We start from the raw sequence: 23338 nt of genomic DNA on the forward strand, positions 1-23338 counted from the left end.
AGTGTAACACCAACATTGTAAAATGGGTCTTGAAAAGTATGATAACATAAGGCGTCAGTAATAATAATAATAAACTGTTCATATTGAGGACAAAAAACTATTTTCCTGTATTTTTAAAATAAAAATACATATTTTACAAGATAACCTTCTTGATACATTTTCTGGCACCAGTATTATGTATTTTATTTTGATGCATTTATTTGAGAGGTATTTTGTAACAAGATAGGCCTAACGGTATATTTTCATGTATATTTGCCCATCTCAGATTATGGGAGTATTTTGGTGTTACAGTGCAAAGGTCACGGTGAAGTAAACCCGCGGGTCACGTGCGCCACAGTGCAGCAGTAGATCAATCCATCCATGATCGCGCAGAGGATTAGCTCACGTACAGTGTGCGTAGGACAGAAGCTCACGTACAGTGTGCGTAGGACAGAAGCTCACGTACAGTGTGCGTAGGACAGAAGCGTAAGTGAAGTGATTAACATGATAAACGAAGTGGAATACGCATTCCCTGCTGGAGATGAAAGCGACGGGAGCAATGATGAATGGGATATCGGAATCTCGTCGTCGAAAACAGACTACTACACTAAGGTATTGCAGGTATAGATAACCGAGTTGTATTTCTACTCACTTCGGAGTAGAAATACCGCCCACCCACGGCATTGAATTGCGAGCTCTTCAGCGGCGTAGGCCCTAGCTGGCTAAAGCGTGTTTATGAAGGTTGTCATGTCGGTTGGCAAGTCAGGGGACACGTTTGAACCCAGCGGGCAAAGTGGAGATGGAAGCGATACTGACGGGCGACATCGGGACATTAAACGTTACCTACTGGCTGGCTCGAATTTAGCTAGTAGCTATCTTGCTATCTAAATGCTAGCGTGCACGCAGACCTCCGCCAGTTACATAGCTATCAGGCCATGTTCACTAGCTAGCAAATGAAATCGCGTGCCCTCCGCGGTTTGACCCTAGCCTCTCCCCCTAGCTCTGCACGCTCCCTGTTTGCATCCATGATCCTACCTGACCCTAGCTTCTACTAGGTGACATGGAGAGGGTTGATGTCTGCTATAGTTATACCACGTACTCCGACTACAGGGGTTCCACAAGGGTCTGCCCTGGGTCCTCTCATCTTTTCTCTACACTTCATCTCTGGGTTCTGCCATTCACTCGCATGGCTTCTCCTATCAATGCCAATGACACATAGAAATGCGTTGGAAAACTGATAAATGTGCTTTTCCGAGACAGGAAGCACAGGGTGTAATCTTACTGGTCTCAATATGCAAGTCATGCCAAACACCTATAAAATACTGGAACGATCAGTGAAATTATTATTTCAGGTTCATGACAGACAACAAATAGGACTAAATGTCCCAAATAGCACACTACCCCTTTCAAAGGTCCAGCATCCTCACTTTTGCATCTGTGTCACCGACAGCGTCAGATTCACCAAAATAGGGCCCAAAGGATGATGAACATGTAGCCTACATTAAACAACCTATACCATGTAGAGACATGTCTGTTTGGACTGTGAAAACACTTTAAACTAGGCCTAAGTGTAGGCGTTGTTTTTTTTATTTTATTTTCATAACCTACAGTATATAGATATATGCTCATAGAGATCCATTGTGTACTTATCTGTGACATGAACAATGAGCACTAAAGACTGCCCAATTCGTCAAGATTTTTATATTGACCATTGTATATGATTGTAAATAAACGAGCTTATGATGCCAAATACCACTACTCCACTACCAATTACTCCTTTAATGGTTTTAATAATAATGCACAAAGTTAGAAGGTTCCTTGTTCACTTGTACAGCATTAGTTCTCTCAGAATCTCTCTCATGTTCAAGCAAAATTGGTAACTGAAATATGCCTATCCAAATTGATCCGGGGGCAATACTTTTCAGTATAAAACTTGGGGAAATTATTTCAGTGTGTATCTGTACTTTTTGTACTCCACACATCAGCACCTACACTGTGATAATACCGATAACCGTGATCATTTTGGTGACTATAATCATGATGAAATTCTCATACCTTTACATCTGTGTTGATTTACTTTCATGTAAGGGGAACCAGCCATTTAACTCACCCACTGCTTCTGGCCATGGGTTCAGAGCGATGGACCTCCTTGGCGATGACTCGTTGGAAGGGAGCCTTCCTATACTTTAATGCAAAATAGCATATTTGGGGTTTCTTCTGACATTTGTTGTGATTGTGGTATCATTGATGACATTTCGCTGTGTGTGATCATACATGTTGTCTGGCAAAAACTAAATGCTAGCTGGATAATGACAAGCTATTTCTATATGCTAGTCAGTCTTTGCAGTCTGTACTACAGTCTGTTGTTAATGTTGTCTTTGCAGTTGTACTACAGTCTTCATCAGAGCAAATGTGGAAGACAAAAAAAGAGTCATCAATGGAGGTCTTTGCTGCGTGTGCAGCGCCACTGAATGGGGAAACGCACAAGGCTTAACCTAAATTAGTGGGTTATCGCCATTTTTAAAATGAAATACAATCTGCAAGGTGGCTTAGAAAAACACCAAGATGGCCACCTCATACACCCATGGCCACCTCGCAAATTCGAATGGAGAAAAAACCCTTCCAAGCACGGTGACCATGGCAGTGTCTAGATAGGCAGTATTTGTTGTTTAGTGGCCCTGTAGTGTTTGTGTTCTGTGGCCCTGTAGTGTAAGACAAGGCCACCCCAAATCAAACCAGTTAGGCAGGTAGGTAGTACTATTGAGTACTCAAATAGAACTATCTAGCGTCTTTAGTGTTTGATTTGTTCTTATTTCTAATGAAACTATGACCTGTGTCCAGGGCACAGATGAAGTGGTGCCAGAGGCAGAGGACGGCACGATGAAACAAGCCGTCTACACGGGCAACATCCAGTTAGTTCAGCAGTTGTTGGACAATGGTAGGTCTTATCAATGGTAGTCTTATCAATGGTAGGTCTTATCAATGGTAGTCTTATCAATGGTAGGTCTTATCAATGGTAGGTGTGATCAATGGTAGGTCTTATCAATGGTAGGTCTTATCAATGGTAGGTGTGATCAATGGTAGGTCTTATCAATGGTAGGTCTGATCAATGGTAGGTCTGATCAATGGTAGGTCTTATCAATGGTAGGTCTTATCAATGGTAGGTGTGATCAATGGTAGGTCTTATCAATGGTAGGTCTTATCAATGGTAGGTCTGATCAATGGTAGGTCTTATCAATGATAGGTCTGATCATCAATGGTAGGTCTTATCAATGGTAGGTCTGATCATCAATGGTAGGTGTGATCAATGGTAGGTGTGATCAATGGTAGGTGTGATCAATGGTAGGTCTTATCAATGGTAGGTCTTATCAGTGGCTACTTGCACATAGTGCTGAAAATACAACTCTCAATGAGTTACCTTGTGGGGCAGCACGTAGACTTTCGGGCTCTTATTTTTCAATAATGACCGGCTGGCCATACGTTATCTTGAATACATAGAGACAAAATATTGTTTAGAACAGCGGTTCTCAAACCTTTTCTGATAATGTACCCCCAATATTTTTTCAGCAAAGTACCCCCTGACCAGCGCAAAACATTTTTGGTAGAAAAAAAGGCTCTAAAGATGTACAATACAGCGCCATCAATGTCTGATTTAAATACCAACCTTGTAACTGAAAAACACTTTAATGCTACATTTCAAAGATCAAACATAGATTTGAGAGGCACAGTCTACTGTATTCTTATGGCAGCCGTAAGAGTAGACTGTGCTTTGGCTGATATTGTGGTGACTATTGAATATAAAATGTGTTTTCTCGAACTTGGATGTAAAATGTATATTTAAATGTCTTCATTGAACCTATTATAGTATAATAGATATTTTTAAAAGTAACTTAAAAAAAAAAGAAGAAAAAAACCCCCCATACCCCTAGTGTTATGCGTACCCCCATTTGAGAACCACTTGTTTATTTTGTTTGTAGCTATAACAAAAAAAATGTTTGGCTACGCTATCAACCATCAACACTGCTGCAGTTTCTTGGCTCCATAACAACAGTGCAACATTACGTAGTACATAGCCAACTATGTTAGTTGTAATTTCCATTGAAAGTGAAATTTAAACATTGTAATAGACCTAGCAACAGCCTACACTTTTTCTTTCGCCAGAGAATGAACTAAACCTTTGCTTGATAACAACGGTTGAACAATGTTACCCCTAGCAGAGGTCATTATTGTTCCATTGCCTCTATCGTGTCAGTTATTCAGAAATAATCGACTGTAGAATGTGTTGATTGTCCAATCAGAATTGAGTATTTCAGAGAGCCTTGTAATAAATACACGATAACATCTTAACACAGTTGTCGAGAAACTGAATTGATTTAAACAGCCACCGGGCAGTAACATCTTCCTACAGTATGTTGAGAAACTGAATTGATGAAAACAGCCAACAAGCTCAAGGGTCTTCATGAATGAATTGATTGCAGTTGGATGTAGTTTGCTGAGATGTAAGCTAACCAGGCCCATATACCTCAGACCTCTAACTGTGGACCTGTGTTAGGTGTGGACGTGGAGACGAGGCTGGGCTGTGACTGGACGCCTCTCATGTGTGCCGTTCACGCAGCTCACCATGACGTGGCCAAGCTGCTGCTGGACAGAGGAGCCAGCGCCAACTACAGTAAAAGTAAGACTACAACGATCACTTCCACTTCAGAACAACGATCACTTCCACTTCAGATCGGGAAATGGTCGGCTTTCAGAAACGATTCCGGGTTTCAGGATAATGAAAGGATTGTCATGTCAAACACCACCAGCGCGGTCTGTGACTAATGCCTCAATCGGCCACTCACTCTATGAAACACAACCTGTGTCACACTCAAAAGCTTCCCCTCCCCTCCCTCTCACACCTTCTTTCAATTTCCACACGTGCCCCGGCCAAGGACGTGGGAACCAGTTAGATGGCGCGCCACTCTGCTTCATCTGCCATTACTTAATAGCTATGACGCCAAAGAGGAACTCTCACAAAACATCCCTCTAATCCGCCGGTGTGTTTTCAGTTTACACTCTCGTTCCCTGTCTCTGGAGGGGTCTGTCGGATCTAGTGATCCGGAGAAAGAGAGAGAGGGAGGGAGGAAAAAGAGAGTCGGAGAGAGACAGGGAGAGGGTTAAAGAGGAGGTATGTCATGGATCTAGGACCGGACCTTGGCTAATACAAGACTTGGGATGGCTGGATGCTGTAGGGGGTTCGTAGGTGTGTGCGTGCGCGTGCGTAAGAACATCATTTAAGGCAGTGTTACAACACAAGGTTGATGGATCCTGAGTGTTCAAAGGAAACAGTTAAACAGGAGGGTTACGGCCACTTCCTGATTTGTGTTCCGCAGAGAGAGAGTGGGGGGGGGGGGGGGGCGGTAAAGCTGTCGTCATTCTGCCAGGCCAACCGGGGTCTTTTATTTATTTTCCCCCATCCACCACAGACACAAACCGGCAGTCTGCTCTCTGCCGTACAGACCTGCTCTCTCTCTCACACACACACACACACATACACACACACGCACACACGATATGAGAGAGACAGTTCCACTGCAGCCTGATCCATACAGAAAGCCATAGTTCCTGCTCTGAGATAAAGGAATATTGATCACCAGAAATGGGCATCTGTCCAGTTTGGCAGCTCTCTTTGTCTATGAGCTGTCTCATCCAGGTCAGTTCGGTGCCAACTGGGCAACACACAGTCTGCAGTCCACATGGACTGTGTGGTTTTGACATGGGTCACTAAACCATATGAATCGTTGATTAATGGACATGAGTATGACTGTTCAAAATTCAAATGTTTCCTGATACTAATGCAGTTGTATCCCCCCCTTCCCTTTACACACAAACACTCTCACACACACACACACACACACACACACACACACACACACACACACACACACACACACACACACAGACCAATACACAGTACTAATGGCTGCAGTCACATCATCCACCAGCGAGGACAAGGTTGTCAAGTGCGTGGAGCTTCTTCTGTCCAGAAACGCAGATCCCAACATGTTGGACAGGTGAGAAGTGTGTGTGTGTGTGTTGACTGTCTGTTCTATCATGTCCTCTTTGTACCTTGACATTTCAGTTTTTGGAGTAAGCTTAGGAAAACGTTTGTAAAACTCTTGCTCGTTGCTTGGCAAATCATCTTTTGTTGCCTTGCAACCCTGTCCCGAGCACACTGACCTCGCCATGACTTCCTCTCTGTCCCCCAGCGACACACTGACCTCGCCATGACTTCCTCTCTGTCCCCCAGCGACACACTGACCTCTCCATGACTTCCTCCTCTCTGTCCCCCAGCGACACACTGACCTCGCCATGACTTCCTCTCTGTCCCCCAGCGACACACTGACCTCTCCATGACCTCCTCTCTGTCCCCCAGCGACACACTGACCTCTCCATGACTTCCTCCTCTCTGTCCCCCAGCGACACACTGACCTCGCCATGACCTCCTCTCTGTCCCCCAGCGACACACTGACCTCTCTATGACTTCCTCCTCTCTGTCCCCCAGCGACACACTGACCTCGCCATGACTTCCTCTCTGTCCCCCAGCGACACACTGACCTCTCCATGACTTCCTCTCTGTCCCCCAGCGACACACTGACCTCTCTATGACTTCCTCCTCTCTGTCCCCCAGCGACACACTGACCTCTCCATGACTTCCTCTCTGTCCCCCAGCGACACACTGACCTCGTCATGACTTCCTCTCTGTCCCCCAGCGACACACTGACCTCGCCATGACTTCCTCCTCTCTGTCCCCCAGCGACACACTGACCTCGCTATGACTTCCTCTCTGTCCCCCAGCGACACACTGACCTCTCCATGACTTCCTCCTCTCTGTCCCCCAGCGACACACTGACCTCTCCATGACTTCCTCCTCTCTGTCCCCCAGCGACACACTGACCTCTCCATGACCTCCTCTCTGTCCCCCAGCGACACACTGACCTCGCCATGACTTCCTCCTCTCTGTCCCCCAGCGACACACTGACCTCTCCATGACTTCCTCTCTGTCCCCCAGCGACACACTGACCTCGCCATGACTTCCTCTCTGTCCCCCAGCGACACACTGACCTCGTCATGACTTCCTCTCTGTCCCCCAGCGACACACTGACCTCTCCATGACTTCCTCCTCTCTGTCCCCCAGCGACACACTGACCTCTCCATGACTTCCTCTCTGTCCCCCAGCGACACACTGACCTCGCCATGACTTCCTCTCTGTCCCCCAGCGACACACTGACCTCTCCATGACTTCCTCCTCTCTGTCCCCCAGCGACACACTGACCTCTCCATGACTTCCTCCTCTCTGTCCCCCAGCGACACACTGACCTCTCCATGACTTCCTCCTCTCTGTCCCCCAGCGACACACTGACCTCTCCATGACTTCCTCCTCTCTGTCCCCCAGCGACACACTGACCTCTCCATGACTTCCTCCTCTCTGTCCCCCAGCGACACACTGACCTCTCCATGACCTCCTCTCTGTCCCCCAGCGACACACTGACCTCTCCATGACTTCCTCTCTGTCCCCCAGCGACACACTGACCTCTCCATGACTTCCTCTCTGTCCCCCAGCGACACACTGACCTCTCCATGACCTCCTCTCTGTCCCCCAGCGACACACTGACCTCTCCATGACCTCCTCTCTGTCCCCCAGCGACACACTGACCTCTCCATGACTTCCTCCTCTCTGTCCCCCAGCGACACACTGACCTCTCCATGACTTCCTCTCTGTCCCCCAGCGACACACTGACCTCTCCATGACTTCCTCCTCTCTGTCCCCCAGCGACACACTGACCTCTCCATGACCTCCTCTCTGTCCCCCAGCGACACACTGACCTCTCCATGACTTCCTCTCTGTCCCCCAGCGACACACTGACCTCTCCATGACTTCCTCTCTGTCCCCCAGCGACACACTGACCTCGCCATGACTTCCTCCTCTCTGTCCCCCAGCGACACACTGACCTCTCCATGACTTCCTCCTCTCTGTCCCCCAGCGACACACTGACCTCTCCATGACTTCCTCCTCTCTGTCCCCCAGCGACACACTGACCTCTCCATGACTTCCTCCTCTCTGTCCCCCAGCGACACACTGACCTCTCCATGACTTCCTCCTCTCTGTCCCCCAGCGACACACTGACCTCTCCATGACTTCCTCCTCTCTGTCCCCCAGCGACACACTGACCTCTCCATGACTTCCTCTCTGTCCCCCAGCGACACACTGACCTCTCCATGACTTCCTCTCTGTCCCCCAGCGACACACTGACCTCTCCATGACTTCCTCCTCTCTGTCCCCCAGCGACACACTGACCTCTCCATGACTTCCTCCTCTCTGTCCCCCAGCGACACACTGACCTCTCCATGACTTCCTCCTCTCTGTCCCCCAGCGACACACTGACCTCGCCATGACTTCCTCTCTGTCCCCCAGCGACACACTGACCTCTCCATGACTTCCTCCTCTCTGTCCCCCAGCGACACACTGACCTCTCCATGACCTCCTCTCTGTCCCCCAGCGACACACTGACCTCTCCATGACTTCCTCTCTGTCCCCCAGCGACACACTGACCTCTCCATGACTTCCTCCTCTCTGTCCCCCAGCGACACACTGACCTCGTCATGACTTCCTCTCTGTCCCCCAGCGACACACTGACCTCTCCATGACCTCCTCTCTGTCCCCCAGCGACACACTGACCTCTCCATGACTTCCTCTCTGTCCCCCAGCGACACACTGACCTCTCCATGACCTCCTCTCTGTCCCCCAGCGACACACTGACCTCTCCATGACTTCCTCCTCTCTGTCCCCCAGCGACACACTGACCTCTCCATGACTTCCTCTCTGTCCCCCAGGGACACACTGACCTCTCCATGACTTCCTCCTCTCTGTCCCCCAGCGACACACTGACCTCTCCATGACTTCCTCTCTGTCCCCCAGGGACACACTGACCTCTCCATGACTTCCTCCTCTCTGTCCCCCAGCGACACACTGACCTCTCCATGACTTCCTCTCTGTCCCCCAGCGACACACTGACCTCTCCATGACTTCCTCTCTGTCCCCCAGCGACACACTGACCTCGCCATGACCTCCTCTCTGTCCCCCAGCGACACACTGACCTCGCCATGACTTCCTCTCTGTCCCCCAGCGACACACTGACCTCGCCATGACCTCCTCTCTGTCCCCCAGCGACACACTGACCTCGCTATGACTTCCTCTCTGTCCCCCAGCGACACACTGACCTCTCCATGACTTCCTCTCTGTCCCCCAGCGACACACTGACCTCTCCATGACTTCCTCCTCTCTGTCCACCTGCTCAACACTGACCTCGCCATGACTTCCTCTCTGTCCCCCAGCGACACACTGACCTCTCCATGACCTCCTCTCTGTCCCCCAGCGACACACTGACCTCGCCATGACTTCCTCTTCTCTGTCCACCTCCTCAACACTGACCTCGCCATGACTTCCTCTTCTCTGTCCACCTCCTCAATACTGACCTCTCCATGACTTCCTTCTCTCTGTCCACTCTGCTCTGATCCTTCCGCCCCCAGGTCAGTGCGTTTACATGTCTGTTGAGAGGCAGACAGCCTGTACAGTCCTAACTTAACACTGACCATACCAGACACCCTGTACAGTCCTAACTTAACACTGACCATACCAGACACCTGTACAGTCCTAACTTAACACTGACCATACCAGACACCCTGTACAGTCCTAACTTAACACTGACCATACCAGACACCCTGTACAGTCCTAACTTAACACTGACCATACCAGACACCCTGTACAGTCCTAACTTAACACTGACCATACCAGACACCCTGTACAGTCCTAACTTAACACTGACCATACCAGACACCAAAGACTGGACTGAGAGGGGGAGAGGAGGGATGAAGTGATCAAAAGGGGGGAGGAGAAAGAGAGAAGAGGGAGAGCGCTGATTCTGGAACCACTTAGCCTTTCTCATCATCTGTGGACATTTCTCATGGCAAGCCAAGGATGAAGCCCTTCCTACCTCCAGCCCTGCACCCCCCCCCTCCATGTCCACTTGGCCACCCTCACAGAGTTTGTTACTTACCATGACACACACCCTGTAACAGCACACACACACACACACGCCAGCTACAGAACAAGAGGGTACAAAATAGATTGTTTCCTCTCCAGACAAAATATTTGCAGAACGGTAACAAGAGACAGAGGTTACGTGGACAAGGGCTATGTACATTACTGACATCCCGCTCCCCCGAAGACACACACACACACACACACACACACACACACACACACCTCACTTGTACGTCTGAGTTTCTAAACCAGCAATTTACACCAGCTGCATTTCCCCCAGTCTGCTTATAAACAAATGCTTTCTGTTGACGGAATCATTGCTCAGGAGCAAGATGTGGGGTCCAGACCCACACAGCAAGAGTACTATAGTGAGTAAGGCTGGCTCTGGGAAGACCACAATTTGGTCATTTAGCAGAGTCTTTTTATCCAAAGTGACTTCCAATGTTATGAGCTAGTGTTGGGGTGTAAGGTCACTGCGTTCCAGTTGCCTCTGAAGTCCTCATTCGGTGCTGGGTATGGCGTCACACCTCAGTTTACCGCCTTCCACTTACAACTAGTCGAAAAACCCACTTTAGCCTGATCTTTGTTAGCCAAGTTAACCATTGTTGGCAATACCAGTTGATAACAACGCACTATGCGGTATTTTGAGCATACAAACACTGTGGCAACCTGTCCGCAGATAGAAGTTGGACAGTACTGTGTATACGATTGATTTAATGAGACAAAAATAAGACAGACATGCTAATAAACAGTATTACTACAGCTTTCACTTAAAATGGATTCATGGAGCAGCCATTTTGATTTTGAGGTAGGAGTTGTGGTTGGGGCAGGTGAGGTTCCCCCGAGTTTCCAAGGTTTACAGATTACAGATAACATTTCCGCCGGGGAACTTCCGAGTTCTCGAGGCAACTGGAAAGCAGCATAATATGTACAATGGCCCAGTGGTAGGCAATGATTGTCAAGTGGCCTGGCCCGGTCTTGAACCAGCAACCTTTCTGGTCAGATGCTCTAACCACTGGGCTGCCTACTGCCAGACTACTAACCTGTTTTAAATAGCCAGCTGTCCTCTGCTAGCCTGCTAGTCTCTCTGAGCCAACCCCTCAGCCTGCTAGTCTCTCTGAGCCAACCCCTCAGCCTGCTAGTCTCTCTGAGCCAACCCCTCAGGGTAGGAAGCCTTTAGTGGGACAGGTGTGATGAAGACCAGTCAATGGTGTGATGAAGACCAGTCAATGGTGTGATGAAGACCAGTCAATGGTGTGATGAAGACCAGTCAATGGTGTGATGAAGACCAGTCAATGGTGTGATGAAGGCTGGTCAGGGGGACAGGTGTGATGAAGGCTGGTCAGGGGGACAGGTGTGATGAAGGCTGGTCAGGGAGACAGGTGTGATGAAGGCTGGTCAGGGGGACAGGTGTGATGAAGGCTGGTCAGGGGGACAGGTGTGATGAAGGCTGGTCAGGGGGACAGGTGTGATGAAGACCAGTCAATGGTGTGATGAAGGCTGGTCAGTAAGACAGGTGTGATGAAGACCAGTCAATGGTGTGATGAAGGCTGGTCAGGGGGACAGGTGTGATGAAGGCTGGTCAGGGGGACAGGTGTGATGAAGGCTGGTCAGGGGGACAGGTGTCGAAACTTTGTGTCCAGGAAACTCGAAAGTTTCTGCTGAAAACCCCAAGGCCTGTTACTGATAAGGCCTGTTATTGACGTAGTGTAGAGGGGGATCTCAGACGGACTGTGTGGTCAGAGGCCGGCCGAGCCACGCCCTGTTGTAGTGGCCTCAGAAGAAGAAGCAGGGTTTGGCCTTTATCTCTCAAGGCCATTGTTCTCAGAGTTGTGACGTTGGAAAACTGTTTGCTCGACTGCGTATTGATTCTCCATTGGTCTGGGAACCGCTAGACTGAAACACATACAGTGTACACACACACACACACACACACACACACACGACCAACCCCTCTCAGTTAATGACCTTGTCACTTGTGTGCCCCTTGGAAAAAACAGGACTACAGGGCTCTAAAATCCTCATTGTCACCTGACTCACCTCACTGCTGGTCTAAGAGGAACTCACCTCACTGCTGGTCTAAGAGGAACTCACCTCACTGCTGGTCTAAGAGGAACTCACCTCACTGCTGGTCTAAGAGGAACTCACCTCACTGCTGGTCTAAGAGGAACTCACCTCACTGCTGGTCTAAGAGGAACTCACCTCACTGCTGGTCTAAGAGGAACTGTCACCTCACTGCTGGTCTAAGAGGAACTAAGTTGTTGGAATCTGTCAGGATGAGAAATTGCTGTGCTCCTCTCTCATCTGAGCTCTGATGTCACCAGCCACACACACACACACTGACACACACACACTGACACACACACAGAATTTAAATGCGCTCTTTTTCACATAAACAATACACATTTAACTCTTTTTCTCACAAACATGCATATACACAACAACAAATACATTCCCCGTGTTCCTGGGAAACGTCAGGTATTGTGATGAATTGCTTTCCACACACACACACACACACACACACACACACACACACACACACACACACACACAAGCAAACACAAAAAAACATTCCCCCTCTTCCTGGGAAAACGTCAGCTATTGTGATGAATTACCTTCCCACACCTCTGGACTGATGCCATTTTCTCACCCACTGTAACCAGTCATGGGTGATAAAGTTGGTGGTTATTTGCACTTATTACTCAACACGCCGACCCTTGGACAATGGGACGGTCACCTGTGGCCAGGCCAGCTGTGCCACCTCCCTGAGATTCAGCTTAGAGCAACGTCATTTTGGTGGCAGGTTTCATGAACTCCCACACTGATTACATCCTCAGTCCAATTGCTGAATTAATTGATTGGCCAATTAGCCTAACTATGCCTCTGTTACAATAAGTTAATGTACACGAGTTTTGATGCCTGAGGCAAGATGTTTTCGATTGCCGCTTACTCATGTTAGACAGCCCCCTCTGTAGTGGGCGACTGTTTGCTCATTACCACCTAGACCTTGGATGTGGGTGTTTGTGTGTGTGTAGACATGCACGGTTTGGCAAATCAATGATGTATTCATGCAGTCAAGTTTAATGATGGGCCACCTTGAGGTATTGAACAGTCACAGTGCAACCTGAGCAGTCTGGGCTTGGTGTCTGGCGCCCTCTAGTGGCGTCTAGTGTTCCTGTTCCCTATCTCGTCTCTCCTTTTCCTCTACTTCTCCACCTCATCCTCTACCCCTCTCTTCTTCTACCCCTCCTCTACCTCTCTCCTCTACCTCTCTCCTCTACTTCTCCACCTCTCTTCCTCTACCCCTCCTCTACCTCTCTCCTCTAATTCTCCACCTCTCTTCCTCTACCCCTCCTCTACCTCTCTCCTCTACTTCTCTCCTCTACTTCTCCACCTCATCCTCTTCCCCTCTCCTCTACTTCTCCACCTCTCTTCCTCTACCCCTCTCATCTACTTCTCCACCTCTCTCCCCTACTTCTCTCCCCTACTTCTCCACCTCTCTTCCTCTACCTCTCTCCTCTACTTCTCCACCTCTCTTCCTCTACCTCTCTCCTCTACTTCTCCACCTCTCTTCCTCTACCCCTCTCCTCTACTTCTCCACCTCTCTCCTCTACTTCTCCACCTCTCTTCCTCTACCCCTCTCATCTACTTCTCCACTTCTCTCCCCTACTTCTCCACCTCTCTTCCTCTACCCCTCTCCTCTTCTTCTCCACCTCTCTCCTCTACTTCTCCACCTCTTTTCCTCTACCTCTCTCTACTTCTCCACCTCTCTACTCTACTTCTCCACCTCTCTTCCTCCACCTCTCTTCCTCTCTTCCTCTACCCCTCTCCTCTGTGTCTTGTCCTCAGCTGCCATATGACGGCCATGATGCTGGCAGCCAGAGACGGCTGCAGTCAGGTGATCAACCTGCTGGTGTCCCACGGAGCCGAGGTCAACGTCCAGGACCTCTACGGCTACACGGTAGGAGAAGAACCCCAGAAGAGTGACGCACAGAGGAGGGGGGGCTGTGTTTGTCAATCACTGATTGGGGAAGACATTTTTGTTGCGCGCCTGGTTTGGTCAGAATAGTGTGTGTGTGTGTGTGTGTGTGTGTTCCAGGCCCTAGCAGTGGCTGTGCAGTATGGCAGGGAACAGGCTGTCCTCAAGCTGCTCGAGCTGGGAGCCGACAGGAACCTCAAGACCATTGCGGGGAAGAGCGTGGCCGACCTAGCCAGGGTGTTCAAACGAACACAGGTACAAAACCCCCAACCTCCAACCCCCAGTATTGTACAGTGTACCGCGCTGATAGGATGACTTTCACACACATTCCCCCCCCAAAACACTGATGCTGGCTCTGTGACTCTGCACACCCTGACCTCAAATGTATACATCAGTGAAAAGTGAACGTCTTCCATTTTGCCAGATCGCCAGGATCCTGGCCTGCCCGGGCGACGCCCTCGCCAACAGCAGGTTGTTGAAGCTAATTTAATGGGCAAAATTCCCAAGCTGATGTTCCCCTTGTCATTTTACAGAAATTTACCAGAAACGTTCCACCCCTGTGCAACCCTGTACCTAATGCACTTTTTCTTTGCTGTTGACAGGAGCGTTGCACTGTATCTAAGTGGAAGCAGGAAGAGAAATCCGCCATGGGACCTTAAATCAGAGAAATAATATGAATGGTGTTGAACGCGTGAGAAAAATGATTTCTTGATCTCGACTGTATTGTGCCATGACCATCTCCCTTAATCTCCCATGTCAGCTCACAGAACTGACTAACTCTCCTTTCGCATTCCTGCAGCTCTTAACATGGCCAGACTAATAGTGGTTTTCACCTCTTTTAATAATTTTAAACTCATTCTGGAATAACTGTTTTACAGTATTACGACAAACTGTGACTTGCCTGCAAACTTGACTTGCAAAATAATGTTTTAAATTGACAAATATCATATGTGATGGTCATGGCACAATTCAAATGGGACCAAGAAATCATAAAATTTGTTTATCGCCATTGACTACCGTATGTATTTTTTCCGAATTAAGGTCGTCCCAAGGGACGACTCTCTATGCTTTGATGAGAGGTAGGCGGGACACATGGACCCTAAGGAAACTCACTTCAGTAATATCACCAAATCCTTCTTTTTGAACCTGCGCAGTCTGACCAAGCTGGGAGATGTGGAGCTGCTCCTCCACGGTTTGAACCTGGAGCACCTTGCTGACATCATGATGGTGAGTGCTCCTAAGAGCTCCGCCGGTGAGGACAGTAGTACAGTCCTCCAGAACCCTGATCAGCTTGGTGTCAGTAGGATTAATGAAGACAGGGTTGGCTGGGCACGGGTTGATAAGCGCATCGCACAGACGAGCACACATGCAGGTAGTGGGGGAGCCCAGGTGATCCAGCTGGGGGTTTTGGTGGGCCCACGGTGGGATGGTTCAGCTGGGGGTTTTGGTGGGCCCACGGTGGGATGGTTCAGCTGGGGGTTTTGGTGGGCCCACGGTGGGATGGTTCAGCTGGGGGTTTTGGTGGGCCCACGGTGGGATGGTTCAGCTGGGGGTTTTGGTGGGCCCACGGTGGGATGGTTCAGCTGGGGGTTTTGGTGGGCCCACGGTGGGATGGTTCAGCTGGGGGTTTTGGTGGGCCCACGGTGGGATGGTTCAGCTGGGGGTTATGGTAGGCCCACGGTGGGATGACCGCTTCTGTCTCTCACTCTAGCAGAATGACGTCACCTGGAGCCACTTGCTCACCATGGAGACGGATGACCTGCAGAAGGTAGAGTGAACAAGCCTCCTGTGTTCTGTGTGTGTCACCTGACCTGGCTTCACCCCGGACCTGAACGCCAGCAGTGTTTGTTTATTTATTTTTCCTTCTTAAGGAATTAGATAGGGCAGCGTGTTCAGTAGATGGAGCCAAAACATGCAGCAAGCTGTATCGCTCTCCCTTCATCTCCCCCTCCATCTCTCTCTCTCTCCACCCTTCCATCTCTCTCTCCCCCCTTCCATCTCTCTCCTTCCACCCTTCATCTCTCTCTCTCTCTCTCCTCCATCTCTCACTCCCTTCTCCATCTCTCCACCCTCCATCTCTCTCTCCCCTCCATCTCTCCACCCCTCCATCTCTCTCTCCCCACCCCTCCATCTCTCTCTGCACTCCACCTTCCCATCTCTCTCTCTCTCTCCACCCCTCCATCACTCTATCTCTCCCTCCTCCATCTCTCTCCACCCACCCCTGCTCTTCTCCCTCCCCCCTCCCAGATTGGCATCACTGACCCTGAGGACCAGAACAAGGTTCTGAGTGCTGTGAAGGAGATGGAGCGGGACAGGGTGGACCTGGACACACTCAACCAGCTGGAGAACATAGACACCGGGTACGCTGGCCACTGTGGGAGAGCTCACCCAAAACACGCATCATATAAGTCCTGTTTATCTTCTAGCTTAGCTAGAGTTGATTCCCCCCAGCTTCATGGCCGTTGATTCACCATCCGACCATTAAAGGTGGGGTAGGTAGTTTGACGTCAACCAAGGCCTCCGATTGGTCATCTTTTTCAAAAGAACCCGCCCCTCCCTCCTGTCAATCATGATGTAGTCCCTCCCTCCAAACATGACTGGTAGGTGTGGCGAGATGGAGACCCTGATTGGTCAGTACATTCGGGCGCGGTGCATTCTTTGAATCCAAAATACAGAGGCAGCGGCAAACACGGAGATCCAAGTCTAGCACTTCTGTTACTGATAGCTGAAAGGATATTATGCCAAATTTACCAAATAAAGCCAAAAGCTAACTACCTATCCCACCTTTAAGGATCTTCTCAAACTCTACTCTTCCTGAACGAACGCGTGGCACTTCCTGAACGCGTGGCACCGCCACAGCCTATCACGGTTCACCTGGAGCTACGCAGCCATTTTTAAAACCACCCCGTTCCCGTCCTAGAACCAGGGCCACCTACACCACACCTGAACCATCTCAGCCTTCTCCCTGGAGGCCATCCCTCACCCACTGTGCTTCCTTCTGTTATTCTCCTCTCCCCTCTCCTCCCTCCCTCCCGGCTTCCTCCTCCCATCATCCTCTCTGTCAGAGGCGAGCGGAGCTCGGGGGGTCCTAATGGTTTAAGTGGGGCCGGTAATGATTTGTAAGGTGGGATGCGATGGAAGCCTCGTCTCCGCCCCGGTGACTGATGACGAGGCAGCCACGGGGGCCAAACCGGCCCCGTCTCTCCGCGCTCTTTCACGTCATGAATCCTGGGCGCGGACGTCCCGGGGACGGGCGCGGGACGGGAGGGACGGCGCGGCGAGGGGGGCGTCGGGGAGAGGAGCGCGCCCGGAGAGGCGGTAAATTCCACAGAGTAAATCCCCATACTGTAAACAGTCGAGTCAGGCAGAGCGGACGACTGGAGCTCACCCTGAACGAAAGTCGGTTCCCTGTGGGAAAAGGTACACACACACACACACACACACACGTACAAACCCCCTACAGCATCCTGTCAGGCAAGCAGTAGCGATGAGCTTTCCACTAGCTTCCCTTTATATCTGTGTGTTTGCGTACGTGTGCGTACAGCAATCCCAAGTCCGAGCTTTTAGGATTTCACGTGTCACCTTGCAAAAATGTCTTCAGTTTAAACGACATTATCAACAGCATTCAGAAGTGTCTAAAAAATTGGAGTCTCGTCAGTGGCTACCTTCCTAGTGGATAGTTAAAGAAACTACTCCCACACACTCTGACTCATCCGGACCGTCCCGTGCCTTGTGCAAGTTACCGCGTCTCAATCTGACGCCTCGCTTCCTCGTGACACTGTGTACACATGCCGATGCCCTTCAGTATGGGAAGAATCTCATCCACATTCCTGCCTCGTTCCACCACCACCACCACCATCGTCTTCATCATCATCATCATCCCCACTCACCTCACCTCAGCACCCTACCACCGTCGTTCCTCTCCCCAGGCCTAAGTACCTCCGGCCCGGACCCCGGCCCCACATCACTCAGCGGGCTCCTAGATAAACTAACACCGCCTTACACCCAGGGCCGAGGAGAGGAGATAGGAGCCCCGGCCTGACTGACAGTGTTTACACGCCGCACTGACAGTGTGTGAGGACAGCGAAACGGCTGCTGCCCCCCAGCGCTAGCGTGCTAGCTCCCCGCGCTAGCCGGGCTATCATTAACACGCAGAGAGCTGTCGGCGTCCCGGGAATGAGTGATGAAGAAAGAGGGCGAGCGGTACAAATCAATTGGAGGTGTGTTTTTTTTCTCTCTCTCTTTTTAAAAGACGGAGCGGGTTTTGAGAGGCCGAGACGGCCACGCTAAGTGTTTTGTCTAACTGGTTGTTGGTGGAGAGGAGAGTTGAGGTGTCCTGTTGTCGGTCTTGCGGACACTGTCGCAAATGCAGTCTTATCGATCTGTCATGTTCCATAAAAGAGGAACGTGTGTGTGTGTGTGTGTGTGTGTGTGTGTGTGTGTCTCTGTCTCTAGGAGGGAGGAGCTATACAACTTCCTGATCAGCCTGAGGCAGCGGTGCTGCTACCTGACGGAGACGGTGCAGGATGTCAACAATCGCTTCCCCCTGCGAGGCTCAGAGGTAATACCTGTGTACTACGTGATTGCCACCGTGGTGGTACCGTTTATCCGTGATTGCGGTTGTTTGGTTTGCTCGAGCGAGCTAGCGAAAAGTGATCCTGTAAATGTTGAACTAGCTTGGTAGTACAGGGCCCTGGAGTCCTACAGCAGGGCTGCACACAGACTCAACTGCTTTTTGTGTCTCTGGGTTTTGTTTTTTCTTTCTTTCTGCCTTCCTTGTAACTCCCCTCTCTTCACCCCCTCCAGGTAGTTCTGTCTCTGGACCCTAAGAGGGAGGCCCAGGCGATCTGTAACGAGCTGGTGGCCCAGACCGGGGACCTGCAGAAGGAGGTGTCCTGCCTCCGCAACCTGCTCAGCACGGTCAGTGGTCTGGGAGTGGCTCACTCCTCCACAGCACACCCTCTCCTCCAGAGACCACCCTCTCCTCCAGAGACCACCCTCTCCTCCACAGACCCCCCTCTCCTCCACAGACCTCCCCTCTCCTCCACAGACCTCCCCTCTCCTCCACAGACCTCCCCTCTCCTCCACAGACCTCCCCTCTCCTCCACAGACCCCCCTCTCCTCCACAGACCTCCCCTCTCCTCCACAGACCTCCCCTCTCCTCCACAGCACACCCTCTCCTCCACAGACCACCCTCTCCTCCACAGACCACCCCTGTCCTCCACAGACCTCCCCTCTCCTCCACAGACCTCCCCTCTCCTCCACAGACCACCCCTCTCCTCCACAGACCTCCCCTCTCCTCCACAGACCTCCCCTCTCCTCCACAGACCTCCCCTCTCCTCCACAGACCTCCCCTCTCCTCCACAGACCTCCCCTCTCCTCCACAGACCCCCCTCTCCTCCACAGACCTCCCCTCTCCTCCACAGACCTCCCCTCTCCTCCACAGACCTCCCCTCTCCTCCACAGCACACCCTCTCCTCCAGAGACCTCCCCTCTCCTCCACAGACCACCCCTGTCCTCCACAGACCACCCTCTCCTCCACAGACCTCCCCTCTCCTCCACAGACCACCCCTGTCCTCCACAGCACACCCTCTCCTCCAGAGACCACCCTCTCCTCCACAGACCACCCCTGTCCTCCACAGACCTCCCCTCTCCTCCACAGACCACCCTCTCCTCCACAGACCTCCCCTCTCCTCCACAGACCTCCCCTCTCCTCCACAGACCACCCCTGTCCTCCACAGACCTCCCCTCTCCTCCACAGACCTCCCCTCTCCTCCACAGACCACCCCTGTCCTCCACAGCACACCCTCTCCTCCAGAGACCACCCCTGTCCTCCACAGACCACCCCTCTCCTCCACAGACCACCCCTGTCCTCCACAGCACACCCTCTCCTCCAGAGACCACCCTCTCCTCCACAGACCACCCCTCTCCTCCAGAGACCACCCTCTCCTCCAGAGACCACCCTCTCCTCCACAGACCTCCCCTCTCCTCCACAGACCACCCCTGTCCTCCACAGACCTCCCCTCTCCTCCACAGACCACCCTCTCCTCCACAGACCTCCCCTCTCCTCCACAGACCACCCCTGTCCTCCACAGACCACCCCTGTCCTCCACAGACCACCCTCTCCTCCACAGACCTCCCCTCTCCTCCACAGACCTCCCCTCTCCTCCACAGACCTCCCCTCTCCTCCACAGACCTCCCCTCTCCTCCACAGACCTCCCCTCTCCTCCACAGACCACCCTCTCCTCCACAGACCTCCCCTCTCCTCCACAGACCACCCTCTCCTCCACAGACCACCCTCTCCTCCACAGACCACCCCTCTCCTCCACAGACCTCCCCTCTCCTCCACAGACCACCCCTGTCCTCCACAGACCACCCTCTCCTCCACAGACCTCCCCTCTCCTCCACAGACCACCCTCTCCTCCACAGACCTCCCCTCTCCTCCACAGACCTCCCCTCTCCTCCACAGACCACCCCTGTCCTCCACAGACCACCCTCTCCTCCACAGACCTCCGCTCTCCTCCACAGACCTCCCCTCTCCTCCACAGACCTCCCCTCTCCTCCACAGACCACCCCTGTCCTCCACAGACCACCCTCTCCTCCACAGACCTCCCCTCTCCTCCACAGACCACCCCTCTCCTCCACAGACCTCCCCTCTCCTCCACAGACCTCCCCTCTCCTCCACAGACCACCCCTCTCCTCCACAGACCACCCCTCTCCTCCACAGACCTCCCCTCTCCTCCACAGACCACCCTCTCCTCCACAGACCACCCCTGTCCTCCACAGACCTCCCCTCTCCTCCACAGACCTCGCCTGTCCTCCACAGACCTCCCCTCTCCTCCACAGACCTCCCCTGTCCTCCACAGACCTCCCCTCTCCTCCACAGCACACCCTCTCCTCCACAGACCTCCCCTCTCCTCCACAGACCACCCTCTCCTCCACAGACCACCCCTGTCCTCCACAGACTCCCCTCTCCTCCACAGACCCCCCTCTCCTCCACAGACCACCCCTGTCCTCCACAGACCTCCCCTCTCCTCCAGAGACCTCCCCTCTCCTCCACAGACCACCCCTGTCCTCCACAGACCTCCCCTCTCCTCCACAGACCTCCCCTCTCCTCCACAGACCTCCCCTGTCCTCCACAGACCTCCCCTCTCCTCCACAGACGTTAGGTAGCTGAGCGCTCAGTCAGCTAATTTGGGTGGCTGAGGAGTGCCTTGTGTCCACTGTGTTTTTGCTCCCCAACTCTTATTGGCTCTGAGCCTCTCACCTTAACCATGACGGATTCTTAAAGAGGATAAGGTGATGGGTGGTACGTGTGTGTGTGTGTGTGTGTGTGTGGTGTGGTGTGGTGTGTGTGTGTGTTCAGATTCAGACCCACAAGGTTCTGACAGGGAAGAGTCCTCACAGCCCATAACTCAGTGGCGGTGTGACAGCGGCTTGTCAGTGTGGAGATGTTGAGCTGGTTGGGGGGGGGGGGGGTTGAGGGGGAGGTGCTTCGAGGGAGGGAGGGTGGGAGGGAGGGAGGGGATGGGAGAAGTTGCTTGGGAGGAAAGGTGGTGTGAGTGGTTCAGCGTGAGGAATCTGACAGCCAATGGAGGCCATACGGACCGACTGGCCTCGGGCGTGGACCAAGAGGGGCAACGCAAACAACTACTCACAACACCATCTATGTTGCCTCTCCCAACGCCTCAAACCAAGGAGGAATTATAAGCGTATTCACAGCAGTAACTCAGCGGTAACTTTCCACTACAGTGCTGTGTGCTGGGTATAATGACATATTGGGAGATTATTAGAGTACACATTCTTACATATTTCCGGGGGCGCACACCTACACACAAGTGCTAAGAGTGAGATTGACTTGAGATAGGCAAGGGGGTCCTGTGATTGATGGTAGCATTAGAAACTATAGCTTGAGATCCAAGATTTCAAGATTCCTTTATTTGTCACGTGTAATGTGCTGTACTGTACGGTGTACAGTCACAGTGAAACGTTGCTGCCGGCTCCAACATTGTGCTTGATACAGATAAACTCTAATACTCTGTTACAAATTACAAATTTACAATTACTAATTTACAAATTACGAAAATGACAAGAGTTTACAAATTAACATTGGCTTGCGGAAAGAAGCTCATCCTGAGTCTCTCCGTGTTCGCCCTGTGGGTGTGGTATCTCTTCCCTGACCGGAGCAGAGAGAACAGTCGGGTGGCTGGGGTCTCTCCGTGTTCGCCCTGTGGGTGTGGTATCTCTTCCCTGACCGGAGCAGAGAGAACAGTCGGGTGGCTGGGGTCTCTCCGTGTTCGCCCTGTGGGTGTGGTATCTCTTCCCTGACCGGAGCAGAGAGAACAGTCGGGTGGCTGGGGTCTCTCCGTGTTCGCCCTGTGGGTGTGGTATCTCTTCCCTGACCGGAGCAGAGAGAACATCCTGAGTCTCTCCGTGTTCGCCCTGTGGGTGTGGTATCTCTTCCCTGACCGTAGCAGAGAGAACATCCTGAGTCTCTCCGTGTTCGCCCTGTGGGTGTGGTATCTCTTCCCTGACCGTAGCAGAGAGAACAGTCGGGTGGCTGGGGTCTCTCCGTGTTCGCCCTGTGGGTGTGGTATCTCTTCCCTGACCGTAGCAGAGAGAACATCCTGAGTCTCTCCGTGTTCGCCCTGTGGGTGTGGTATCTCTTCCCTGACCGGAGCAGAGAGAACATCCTGAGTGTCTCCGTGTTCGCCCTGTGGGTGTGGTATCTCTTCCCTGACCGTAGCAGAGAGAACAGTCGGGTGGCTGGGGTCTCTCCGTGTTCGCCCTGTGGGTGTGGTATCTCTTCCCTGACCGGAGCAGAGAGAACAGTCGGGTGGCTGGGGTCTCTCCGTGTTCGCCCTGTGGGTGTGGTATCTCTTCCCTGACCGTAGCAGAGAGAGCAGTCGGGTGGCTGGGGTCTCTCCGTGTTCGCCCTGTGGGTGTGGTATCTCTTCCCTGACCGTAGCAGAGAGAACATCCTGAGTCTCTCCGTGTTCGCCCTGTGGGTGTGGTATCTCTTCCCTGACCGTAGCAGAGAGAACATCCTGAGTCTCTCCGTGTTCGCCCTGTGGGTGTGGTATCTCTTCCCTGACCGGAGCAGAGAGAACATCCTGAGTCTCTCCGTGTTCGCCCTGTGGGTGTGGTATCTCTTCCCTGACCGTAGCAGAGAGAACAGTCGGGTGGCTGGGGTCTCTCCGTGTTCGCCCTGTGGGTGTGGTATCTCTTCCCTGACCGTAGCAGAGAGAACAGTCGGGTGGCTGGGGTCTCTCCGTGTTCGCCCTGTGGGTGTGGTA

The 23338-nt window shown here is 51.9% G+C and overlaps 1 protein-coding gene across 1 annotated transcript; it reads left to right on the forward strand.

The window, feature by feature from the left end:
• Positions 1–483: 483 nt before the first annotated feature.
• LOC311328604 (ankyrin repeat, SAM and basic leucine zipper domain-containing protein 1-like) lies at positions 484–21456 on the forward strand (the record flags this gene model as incomplete). The annotated part of the gene is made up of 13 exons (XM_084462549.1): positions 484–600; positions 2821–2917; positions 4532–4654; positions 5921–6032; positions 13913–14024; positions 14163–14297; positions 14467–14513; positions 15197–15269; positions 15754–15810; positions 16290–16402; positions 18498–18603; positions 18849–18962; positions 21409–21456. 13 exons carry the CDS (start codon positions 484–486, stop codon positions 21454–21456), a joined length of 1254 nt encoding a protein of 417 aa, XP_084318675.1.
• Positions 21457–23338: the final 1882 nt, after the last annotated feature.

This window comes from Borostomias antarcticus (genome assembly GCF_949987555.1).
Source record: "Borostomias antarcticus genome assembly, contig: scaffold_123, whole genome shotgun sequence".
Taxonomy (NCBI): Eukaryota; Metazoa; Chordata; class Actinopteri; order Stomiiformes; family Stomiidae; genus Borostomias; species Borostomias antarcticus.